Source organism: Phyllopteryx taeniolatus, chromosome 4 (assembly GCF_024500385.1).
Source record: "Phyllopteryx taeniolatus isolate TA_2022b chromosome 4, UOR_Ptae_1.2, whole genome shotgun sequence".
Classification (NCBI taxonomy): Eukaryota; Metazoa; Chordata; class Actinopteri; order Syngnathiformes; family Syngnathidae; genus Phyllopteryx; species Phyllopteryx taeniolatus.
This window is the reverse complement of record NC_084505.1, coordinates 21,225,984-21,238,219: the sequence shown is the minus strand read 5'-3', so window position 1 is coordinate 21,238,219 and position 12,236 is coordinate 21,225,984. Positions and strand designations below refer to the sequence as shown.

Genomic DNA, 12,236 nt, shown 5'->3' with positions numbered 1-12,236 from the left:
TACCTACACATTTATTTTTCGGATCTAAAAAGAACAACATTGAAAGATTTTTTTTCAAAACTTGCACTGTCCAACATGTTCTCATGTTTTTTTCCATCATGCATTTATTTAGTTTAAATGAAAAACAAAACTACTTTGGGAAAAGCAACTGTACCTCTGTTTTTTTTTTCCTTTGTGTCTCGGCCCTGCAGCCAAAGTGGTGGACTTGGACTGTGTGACCAAGAAGCCAGTGGAGGAGAGCGCGTGTCACCCCTTCAACACCAGGGGGAGCATGTCCGAAGTCCAGTCACTCAGCTCCTTCCAGTCCGAATCGTGCGACGACAACGGTACAGCGCTGATTCGCCTCTGATTCATAATCATGTCAAAACTTCCGTTTTTCTTTGTTATTTCTCCTCTATTTCGCTAACTTGCTTTCTGGACTCTCCAATGCTGGCACCTTCCTGGGTCACATGTTCTGTTTTTTTTTGTTTGTTTTTTCTTTACTCTTTCCTTCTTATTGCTGCGGGGCTCAGCTCCCATATGGATCAGATCTGTCCACAGGTCCAGAACACGCTTTTAAAATAAAAAAAGAAAGGCCTGTAAGTCAAAGCTGTTTGAATTCTCCTGGGAAGAAACAAACGTACAACAACAAAAAAATCATGCATGCATGATGTCTTTTTTTCTCACTTTTGTCATGTGCTAGACATAACCACAGCAGCTATGTTATGTTTGAAAGTTCTTGCACGCTTATTATTTGATTTAAGCATGCTCCCTTTTTTTGTTTTTGTTAAAGCAAACCTCGAGGAGCGTATCACAATGGTATTCATATTCATTCATTGTGTCACAACCCAATACAAGACTCCTATAAAATAAAAAAATAAAAAATTTAAAAATCAGCATTTTTAATAAAGGTATTGATGACCAATATTTTTTGATGCTGGCACTCATTTGCAGTGTTGTGTGTGTACAATTTCGAAACATTTTTTATATTAATTTCATCAAATTGAGCATGACTCCAATACCTCAATCAAAAATTATGCACATTAAAATGTTTTAATCGTTCTGTTTTAGGTATTGATTAAAAATATGTACATCATGGTGGTACACATTTGCAGTAATGTGCAACTGTTGGGCATCATAATGAGAGCTGTTTTTTCTGATTTTTTTAAATGACATAATTAAGATACAAAGGGGTCAGATTGGGATTAAAAAAAAGCCTTTTTATCATTAAAAAAGCTGATTTTTATTTTTTATTTTTGTATGGTGTCATCAGACGGAACTGCATTTCTCATCCTCCAAAATGAAAATGAGCCTTCAAATTGAATTCACAGGTCATTAGTGTCTCATTTCCCCGCATCCCCTTCCCTTTTTTGCAGGGGATGCATTTAAATCTCTGGGGAATTTCACTCCAAAATGTGTGTGTGTGTGTGTGTGTGTGTGTGTGTGTAGCACTAGGACTTTGTAGTGCGTCACTGTCATGTAATAATCCACAACCTTTAAATGTGTCACCAGTTGGCATAGGCATTTCAATTAACTATCGGTTCGTCTTTTTTCAAAACAAATTTCTAGCATTTTTTTTCCTTAAATAACAGAAGCTGCCAGTCCCACCAAAAATTGTCTTTACAAATTAACATAAAAAATATAATGTATTTATTGGCAGTGGCACAGTGGCTGACTGGTTAGCACATCCACCTCACAGTTGAGAGGTTGTGGGTTCAAATCTGGGCTCTGGCCACTATGAAAAAACCTGAGGAAATTACCAAAACTGTAGAAAATATTTGAAATAATAAATAATTGGAATAGGTGTGTGTGTGTGTGTGTATGTATGTATATATATATATATATTCCACAGCGCTTATAGTAATAAAAAAATAAAAATTGACCCCCAAATTTTGTCATGTAAATATACAGATTGAAAAAAATATTAAAATGTAATAATAAACATATATTTATGTATTTTTCGTATGAAAATGTATTCTCCATGAAACTGCTAAAACACTATAAAATGTGGAAAAGCAGAAGGCACAGACAAAATAACATTTGTAAAATATAACTATTTGAACAAAATGTACAAAAAACAAATGTTATGTACATAATTACTATTTTAAAAAGAATGCTTAACGTCTCCACAATGGATTAACTCTCGAGCTACAGTATGTACTGCTATTATTTTGTTTGTTCCTAATATTATTAATAATAATTTGTGGATTTTAGAAGGCTAAGCCATTTTCCACAAAAATGCGTTATTTAAAAAAAAATAATAATAATAAATCTTCCATTTATAATCCAGGTTCATTTCCGCTGTTAGTGGCCATTTTCCATTGTCTCATTGTTAGAAACCCAAATATTCTGTGTTAGCATTAGCGTCCCCTCCATATGTGTATTGTTGTTATCATTTTTATGAGCATTTATGCTAATGCTGGATCATCTCTCCTCTCGCAAGCCTCCATAGTGACTGTCATCCACTTTGTCAACTCTGTGCTTGACACGGTGGAAGGAGAAGGTACCATTTTTCTCTTCGTTGTTGTTGTCGTGTGGCTAGCAGAGTCGCCATTTTCTTAGTGAGCTCGCTTAACAAGTCAAATCAAAAACCTCTAGCAATATTTCGGAAAATGGCTACCCTGTCAAAATAGCCCTCCACGTGTTTCGTCGCTTTCGCCAAAACTCCCGTGTCCCACTGTGTTGTTACCTTCGTTAGCATCCATCGCCATTTTTAACGTTTTCTCTCTTTCTCCTCCTTCTCTTCTTCATGGATTCTTTTGAAAGAGTCTTTTGTGGCTCGTGAGCTCAAGAACACAAGAGGTGACTTTTTTCTTGGTGTTTGTGTGTTTTCATGGGTGTGACGCTGCTAAGCACTAACTTGACGCTAACGATCATAGCTTTTGACGCTTTTGCTATGTGCTGGTGTGAAAGCCGAAGTGTGATTTTGAGATTTATTAGCGTTCCTACACATGGTTTGGTGATGTTAGCTTTAAAGAATTCTGTTTGGTAACCAAGTACATGTTTTGAGTTGCCGCTATACCTTACAGTTCAGTTCAGTTCAGTTCACTACGAAACAATTTGGAACGCTAGCTAGTCTGGTAGCGGGATGGCACTAGCGATCAGTTAAGAAACTAGTTCAATGTCATAGTAGTGTGACAAAAAAAAAAGCAGTAAAACAAACTTTAAAAAAAAATTGTGATTCAATTTTTGGGGGAATCTTACCATTGCCAACACATTCTGTCAACCAATCAACATACACTATTGTTAGAGAAAGAGATGACAAAAAATATGTCAGTAATGGACAATAAAAAAAAAAGAATGAGCTTTGTAACAGTCCAAGTAATTTCTTTGTTCAAAACAAAAAACACAATTGTAATCGTAAGTGAAGTGTAAGGATTATCGGAAACTTGGCTATTTTGTTTTTGTTTTGTATGATGTATGTTAGATTGTTGTTCTCAGGATGTCATTAAGCGTTGTTGTAAATGAACAAGTTGTTTTGTGGTTGCATGCTTTTTAAAGTTTAGCGAAAAAATAAAAATATAATCATAAACTCAACATAATTTTAGTATAGTTTGTTGTTGGCCACATTTCCACCGTGTGGGTACTATTAGAGTTTTGAAACTAAATTCAAGATCTTGCTTGTTTGGAGGCGAAATGGCACGAGCTATGTAAATACGGTAGTCACCACAGATTTCAGTAGAGCAGAAAAATCTGTTATTTCACGTAATTGTTTCAAAACTGCCAAATTTCATAATACCGTACATTTCCATGTTATTCCACATCTACTGAACTTTTGGGAGGAAGAACTGAATTGTACACTTTTTGAGTTGGTGTGTGACATGACCAGATGTCGTCACGATCCCCATCAGGATTTTGTCAAGTGTTGTTATGAATGAACACGTGGTTGTATGGTTGCAGGTTTTTTGAATGGAAGCGACAACATAACTTAGAAAAATGCAAACCAAACACTTGAGGTTTTTTTTAAAATAGTTTGTCATTAGCCATGTTTCCACCATACGGTTGCCGTTCAGTTTCCAGGAAAAAAATTTCGAAACTTTTTTTTTCCATTTTAAACTCCCACAATCACAGCACATATTAGGTAACCTAGCGTAACTAAACTAAAAGGTGCCAGTACATCAATATGGGTTCATCTGCAACTTGGCAGCAATTTTCATATTCCCATTCTGCTCCACCTTTTAGGTAGCCCAGCCTCCACAAATGAAAGCATGCAGGTCCATCAATATGGGTTATTCCGCAAATTCGCAACTTTGACAATACAAATATAAAACCTAGCGCTACATCATAATAATCTGACAAAGAAAAGCCAAAAATATAACTTTGTTTTCTCGTAAACTAATGATATTTTTAAAAATATTTTTTCATTTCACCATTATCTTCATGTTGTCTGTCAACCAAACAACAGACAGCAAGATGTGGGAAAGTATGTTGGTACTGTTGCTATTAATGTTAACTGAAGTGTACGAATGATCAGAAACGTAGGACAAGTTAATGACAATAGAAATTCTAATAAAAATGAGAACCAAACTTATTATTTTCAGTATCATTTTATTTTTAGCCACGTTTTGAAAACTTCGCCAGTACATCAATATTGGCACCTACATATATATATGTATGTGTATATATATATATATATATATATATATATAAAAAGCAAACTGAACTGTACGAATTATGGAATGATCAGAAACTTGGCTTTTTTGTTTGTTTGTTTGTGTGATCAGTCGTCGTCGGAATCTCCGTTATGTTGTTGTACTCGGGATGCCGTCAAGCGTTAATGAACGAACAAGTGGTGTGTGGTTGCATGCTTTTTAACGTTGACAAAAAGTTAGCATCAGAATGCTAACGTTAGCGATTTTTTTTCCCCCGCGCAGGATATCACTGGGACACGTCTGACTGGATGCCGAGCGTCCAACTCCCGGGAATCAAGGAGTTCCCGCAGTACGAGCTGGTGGAGTCACCTCCCGCAACTTTGTACAGCGACCCGAGTGCCATGGACACCGACTATTACCCGGGCGGTTACGACATCGAGAGCGACTTCCCGCCGCCGCCCGACGACTTCCCGTCCGGCGACGAGCTGCCGCCGCCGCCGCCCGCGTACACCGACACGCTGCGGTCCACGGCCACGGACGGGATCCGCCGCCGTCCCGCCCTGCCGGAACTGTACAGCCTCGGCCGCTACCTGGGCCCCCGGGGCGACGGCGACACCGCCCCGCCGTCCTCCACCACGGCCACCGCCGGCGGCTTCCCTCCGAGTCGGGACCTCGACGACATGTCGCTGTCGCTGTACGCGTCCACCGCCTCCTGCTCGGACATGTCGGCGTGCTGCGAGGAGTCCGAGGCCATGATCAGCGACTACGAGAGCGGCGACGACGGCCATTTTGAGCGGCTGTCCATCCCGCCGCTGGGCTCCCAGCAGCACACTGAAGTCTGACACTGGATCCCCACAAAAAGTGCCTGAAGCCGCCCCACGAGCCCTCCTCGTTTTTGTTTTTACGCCTGGTACGATCCTATTCCACAAGGGGATGTTTGGACTGACACATACTGTACTTGCCAAGCCTCCCGTATTTGATGGCGTCACATTTCTCCTGTCGGTTTTTAAGGATTGCCAAATGTTTCTCTGTTTTAGCTCGCAACTTGAGATAGGATGTTTGCGACATAGTTGCCAACCTTCCCTTATTTGACTGCATTTTCCCCATTTAACGTTTCCTCCGTATTTCCCCCCGATTTTGAGGGTTGCCACACGTTTGCAATTTGGCACAGGACTGGTTGCGACGTAGCACAAACCTCCAGTTTTACCTGTGATCCTCCCGTTACTTCTTCCTTCTGCTGTCACATTCCCAGTTTTTAAGGACTGCCAAAAGTAGCTCGCTCGGTATTAGCTTGCGAGTTTAGACAGAGAATGTTTAGACTGTTTACAACATATTGTACTTGCCAACTGCTACATTTTTGCCATCTGACCAGGGATCTTTGGAATAGTTGCAACCTATTTCCCTGTTGCTTCGTGGCGTCCCATTTGTGCTCTATTTCCCTGGATTTCTAAGGTTGCCAAAAGTTAGGTGGCATAAGTCACAAGTTGACAATTTGACCTGGCATGAGATTTTTCCCGATTCTAGGCTTGGCAAAAGTGCAATTGAACTAACCTTGACCTGCTAAAAACCTTAGTGTCCCCCCGTGAGACGACAATATTTTACTCCTTACTCCTGGTGTCACATTTCTCTCGTATTTTTACAAGTTTATAAGACATTTTACATTGGCCAATATTTTGGCGGTGTTAGCTCACCAGTCGATACGGGGGATGTTTTGACCGTGGCGTAATAGCCAACCCTCACGTATTTTACTGCTTTCACATTAGACCCGTTTTCTTCCTGATTTGAAGGATTTCCAAAAGTTTGGTGGTATGAGCTTGTAAGTTAACCATCCAGTTTTTCCATAATAATAATAATAATAATAATAATAATCCCGTATTTTCCTATTTCCTCCCAGAGTCACATTTCTCCCATATTAGGCTTCACTAGGTACTTCACCTGATCCCCCAAAAAACCGACGTTTAAAAAAAAAAAAATGTAAACAGGAAGATTGGCAAGTATGGGTTGCGAGAGAAGACAAAAAGACTCAAGTCCCAACTCACTTGAAGTGGATTGTCCGTTTCAACAGGGAAACAAAAAAGAAAACATCAAAGTGAAATTCACAACAGTTTATATAAATAGAACATTTTCTACAAGTGGTGATTTTCAGTGTAAATGTCAATGTACAGTTTTGATTTCCAAGTAGGTTTTGTAGATATTCAGTGCTTTCATTTTGAAGAAACAGTGTGACATGATATCAGCCTTACTGTGCTAGCGTTCACAAAAAAAGTTTGTCATTTAAAGAAAAAAAAGGGTCTTCAGTGAACGACTGCATTACTCGTCTTTTTTTAATCGTTTGTTTGTACGTCTTGACGTTGGAACCTCTTATTTTTTCCATCAAGGAAACGGGACCCGATGCTATTTATGGTCGTCATGGATACCACCCGTGTCCGTGTATGTCTGTGCGAGTGTGCGTAAGCGAAGCATTTGTCTTGTTAAGGTTTTTATTGAGTTACTGCCACCAGCTCACGCTTTCCTACTGGCAATAAATTATTCCCCCCCAAAAAAAAAAGATTGCCGTGTGTCTTTTATATACATATACAGTGTATATATTTTTGTTACTATTTCTGCTTTAAAAATGTGTATATATTATTAATAGAATATATAAATATTGTATTTGTATTGAAAATGTGTTTTACATTGGTATATTTCTAGGTGTATAATAATCTGTATTCAAATATTTCAAACTTTATTTTAATATTTAGTTTACAAATGTAGCTGTATATCTAATATCTAATGTTGAAAATGTACTTACCATTACTATCTTTCTGTATATTCTAAATATATATTAAGGATTTTGTTTATAGATTAACCACCGAAATTGAATAATAATGAAAATGGATTGATGTTTATAAATTACATTTTCATTTTGATAATCGATTTGTAAACAAAATATTTTGAGAAAAATAAAATATTCTCTGAGAATGTTTATATTTAAAAAGGAGAAATCATTTTGTATTTAAAAAAATATATTTTGCAATATTTCTTTTTTATATTAAAAGGTTTTCCACTATACATCAATCCATTTTCTGGACCGCTTTTCCTCATTAGGGTCGTGGGTCCCAGCCATCTAAAATTTTTATATTTGCTTGTACTAGTTTTGTTTGTTAAACTTAAAAAAAAATAAATAATTTTTTAAACATTTACAATTAGTATAAAATACATTTAAAAAGCGTAAGTGTTTTAAAATTCAAATATCAAAATTTCCCATATATTTTTAAAAATGATTATACTTCAATATGCATTGAGTTCCATTCTGTGGAAACTTCATACACAAAGTGGTGGAGACGATCCTTTCCGCATGATGACGCCTTCACCAAGAAAATGGAGGGTTTTTGAAATAAAGTGCATTTGTATTCACGAGATGATTCTTCATAGATATCGGATTATTCATGAAAAAAGTAATGAAGCATTTGTTTAACATCTTCCAAGCATGGGAACGTGAAGTTTTAAATGGCTTTCTGTAGATGGGTCACTGGTTAAGATGCTGATTTTTATTACGTAAGGTTTTTATGGGAAATGAATCGTTGCTTCAAATCTCTGCAAAGTTGTAGTACCGCATCTAAACCACAAGATGGGGCCTACAAGATAGGTCTAAAGAGCTCATCGCGGCGAGCAGGTTTTTTAAAAAAATGTATAAAAATACCAAACGATAATAATTACTACTTTCGATTGACACTAAGAGGTATTAATTTAACAATGGTTATTATTGTTTTTTTTTTTTTTTTTGCTTTGACCTGCGAGTGCAAACATGAAGATCCGAGCACTGTATGGCGGCAATGAATTCAACTCAACACACTTTACAATAAGCATCATTTTGGCAAAGAGTGAAAACCTTCTCAAAAAATAAGCTTCAAGCTGTTTAATGTCACTCCCATTTGAAGTTTACTGTCAAACTAAACTTAGAATGAAGAAAATTACACGTTCTGTAATTTAAACAAGCATATAGCTTCGCCCTGAGTCTGCTATCTTATTGGCCTGCCAATAAATGAACCCCAAAGAAGAAGAAGGAAGGCCAATACATTAGGTACAGTTGTGTTTTGTCTTGAAATGTTCCATGTTTGCAGGTCACGCGGAGAGCAAATGTTATGATACCCACCGGAAGGGGAGGAGACTCCGCTGGCGCGTTTGGCTGCGGCTTCTCCCTACGGAAAGGTTTTTCTCTTTACTTTAAAATGTCTTATTTGATTGTTGTTTTTGTTATCTGTACAGGCAATGGTTTCTTAAGTGTCTTAAAACTGTCAAGAAAAAACTGTAAAGAAAAGAACTACATTTCTTTTCTTGCTATTTTTTTGCTGTCCTTTTTGGTTTTTCCTCTTTTTCATCCTTATTCTTGTCCACTTTTCCCTCTTTTTGTCTTTTATCCTTATTTTTCTCCATTGTCGTCTCTTTCCTCTTATTTTCTTTTAACTTTAAATCCCGTTAAAACGTGAATTTAAACAGGACCTCTACAATTAATTAGACGTTTACGATGACCACAGCTTAATGCAGGAACTGTTCTTGTTCTCGTTCTCTTTCTCCTTTTTTCCTTCCTTCTTTTCTTTTCTTTTTTTTCTTTTCCCCGTTTGCCTGCCTTGGCCACCGGGAGGCAGTACGATACTACTTGCAGAAACAAACAAATGGTACTACTTCTTATATTACCATTGTAAGTGATTTATGAAGTCATTTTGTGTGGAGGATAAAGAATATATGCCTGTAAGTATTGTTATATTATCTGTCTAGATCTTGCGCCGTCATTTGTGTTCAAATATCCGATGTTAACCGTGAACACGTCAATGGCGCTTTGCATTGTTTTGCAACGGGACTTTCTCCAGGCAAAAGCTATATGATTGTTTTCGATACACAACATGTAGCGGAATTTGACAGTAAACTTCGACTGGGAGTGGCGTTAAACAGTTTGAAGAATCTTTGTCTGCTGCAAAATGTTTGTTTAAATGTATATATTTGTTGACCGTTTGTTTCAACTGTGAAACGTCCTCTAAAGGTTACCTTGAGTGTTTGGATAGGTGCCTTACGAATCAAATGTATTCTAATTGTTATGATTATTGTTACTTGTTTCTCAAGGCACCACTGTATGTCTATATGTGACTTTAAACGTGGTTAATAAAGTTTTGTTGAAGACCACAGCTTCACCCGGGAAGTGAATTCTTTCCACTTTTGCATTGTTTCCTATGGGCGGGGGGGGGGACTGATCCAAAATGTGAACAAATGGACTTTGTGTGTTCGTTTTATTAAAAGACATTTGGACAAAAGTGATGAAGACGCGTCTGGACTGTAATGTCTGGCGGCGTTTTCGTGAAAGAGACGGGGGTGGAAATATGAATGACAGAGACGCCCGCGTGGAAAAGATGAATGGCTGAGCGCCATGAATGAAGGCTGTAGTTCCTCCAGTCGGTCTCCGGGTGGAAGTGTTTGCCCCTCCGCCAAACAAAACCTCAACGTGCGTTAGCGGCGAAGTTGTCACACACAACACGCGTGGACTCGGGAGAAAAGAGAGACACGCCACGTGGGGTGAGGGATAAAAAGAACAAGAAGGGGATGGTGGAGGGAGGGAACACGAGCCCACTCGCAGTCACTCAAGCTGGGGAAGGGCGAGGAAGGAGGCCGTGGAGGATGAGCAGCGGAGCCGCGCCAGGCTCCCGAGTCCCGGCGTTGGCAGGGCTATCCCGGCGATAGCGTGCCGAGAACCCCCGCCGACCCTCGGCGGCTCCGCTCACTTTCGAGACAAAAACAAACAAACGAACAAACACAAAAAAAGTTCGTCCTCCCTGTACAATGGTCACAAATGGGTCAGAGCTGAACAGCACCGCGCCGGACCCCGACGACGACACCGCCGCCGCCGCCGCCGCCGTCGTTCTCAGCCGCCCGCCGTGGGTCACCACAACTTTGGGCTGCTTCCTCATCTTCACCATCGTGGTGGACATCCTGGGCAACCTGCTGGTTATCTTCTCCGTGTACCGCAACAAGAAGCTCCGGAACGCAGGTGGGTCGCGTACCCGGAACACTCGGCTACTTCAACCGGTGGAGCCGAAACACCGACTTGGTGGTGACGAGGTTTATGAGGCCAAATAGTACATTTTTGGGGGGGTTCGTTTTCAGGAATGTAATGACTCTGTTTGACGTCGTTGTGATTGGAACAATAGTCGAAGAATCGTTAGACTCTTCGGTTTTTGTCGTGAAGTTCGACTATTTATCAAATTACTAAAACGGCGCTAGTTTGACATATCGTTTAGCCTAATGTCATAATTGCCCAAGTCATTTTTGAATGACGAGAAAAAAATTATAATAATAAAGCCAAAGAAAAAACCATGACCTGGATGACTGAGACAGTCATAAATAAATAAAAAAAAAACAACAACAAATTTGTAGCAAGCACAGTTTCTTATTATATTTATTTATATTGGTTTTGCGACACTAGTTTTCATTAGGCCATTAACATTGAGCGCTCCCATTTTGTTATTTGTCACATTAAGTATTTAATTTTTGTTTGGCTCAGGGGCCACATTGACTTTTTAAATTTGACAGCCGGGCCGAGCCAGGACCAGATGCTTACAGGTCAAAAATAAAAACAAATATTTGAAAAAAGGCATAATAGTGTTAATAGTTAGATTTACTTTTAATGGGAACCGTGTTGTTGTTTTGATCACCTTTTTTTGCCAGAGCATCAAAGTCTGGTGTTGGTTTGGTTGTGGCAATTCTCAGAAGACATCTGAGGTGTTCATCACTCAGCTGGGATCTGTAAGATGTTTTGTTAGTGTTCATCACACTATGAGTCTGTTCACACACATATGTAGAGACAAACAACACCCGCATCCTCAGGGCCATCTTCTGGATTTTTGGAAATGTGTCTGCGCTTAATGAAGCATAAAACTCATCCAGTTTGAGAGCTGAACTTCTCTTTTAAGACAGTATCACATTGGAGATCAATCAGTTTCATCTGCAGCTCCCGTGGCGCCGTTTCAGGGTCTCGTGTGACTGAATCTTGGATGGCAGTTTGTCAGATAAGGTGTTTTGCTGAGCCTCCAAGCTTGATTTATACCGCTGAGCAGTAGCCATCAGTTCCTGCGTTGATTGGCTGTTAGCATAATCAGCTTTCTTGGTAGAAAAGTGACGGGTGATGTTATATTCCTCTAAAACCGTAGTGGATTCTTAACAAATTAGACATACGGCCTTTGACTGGGCTTCAGTGAAAAAATATTTAGTTGTCCATTCACTATTAAACACTCGGCACTCACTGTTGACTTTTCTTTTCTTTGGCCCACTCATGATTGAAGAAGGGTTCAGCGCAGTAGCAGAGTAAAAACAGAACAGCCAAAGTCAAGTCAATGTATCACTGCCACTGGGCATTACAAGACAAGCTGGTGAAACCGCTGGGCATCACAGGACAAGTTCAAATGAATATACTCATGATTTTGATATGATTTGGGCGATTCCGTACCAATCTTTGGTGGGCCGGATTGAAATGATCAACGGGCTGGATGTGGCCGGCGGGCCGTAGTTTGCCCACCACTGATCTAATACCTCCATAAAAGGGCCACGATTGCTGGTGCTTGGGAGGGGTGATCACGGCATGCTGGTGGGAGAAAGTTGTTGTGCCACGGTGGCGAGTCGGCGTTGCTTTCAAGAGCT

At 39.4% G+C, this 12,236-nt stretch overlaps 3 protein-coding genes across 11 annotated transcripts in view; 2 read left to right on the top strand and 1 right to left on the bottom strand.

Moving 5' to 3' along the window:
* The window catches only part of fat1a (FAT atypical cadherin 1a), an 85,069-nt gene extending 78,475 nt beyond the window's left edge, over positions 1-6,594 (top strand). For 3 of the 9 annotated variants that reach the window (XM_061770510.1, XM_061770508.1, XM_061770507.1), the window contains 3 exons: positions 192-326; positions 2,746-2,781; positions 4,854-6,594. In XM_061770510.1, coding sequence (XP_061626494.1) covers positions 192-326; positions 2,746-2,781; positions 4,854-5,413 — 731 coding nt within the window. In that variant the 3' untranslated portion in view covers positions 5,414-6,594. The other 6 variants (XM_061770509.1, XM_061770511.1, XR_009788129.1 and 3 more) reach the window with 5 other exon arrangements.
* The window catches only part of frg1 (FSHD region gene 1), a 436,830-nt gene that overhangs the window by 243,073 nt on the left and 181,521 nt on the right, over positions 1-12,236 (bottom strand). The gene's annotated exons all lie outside the window — the stretch shown is intronic.
* The window catches only part of mtnr1aa (melatonin receptor 1A a), a 50,389-nt gene continuing 48,047 nt past the window's right edge, over positions 9,895-12,236 (top strand). Inside the window, exon 1 of the mRNA XM_061770514.1 lies at positions 9,895-10,590. Coding sequence (XP_061626498.1) covers positions 10,383-10,590 — 208 coding nt within the window. The 5' untranslated portion in view covers positions 9,895-10,382. The remainder of the gene's footprint in view (positions 10,591-12,236) is intronic.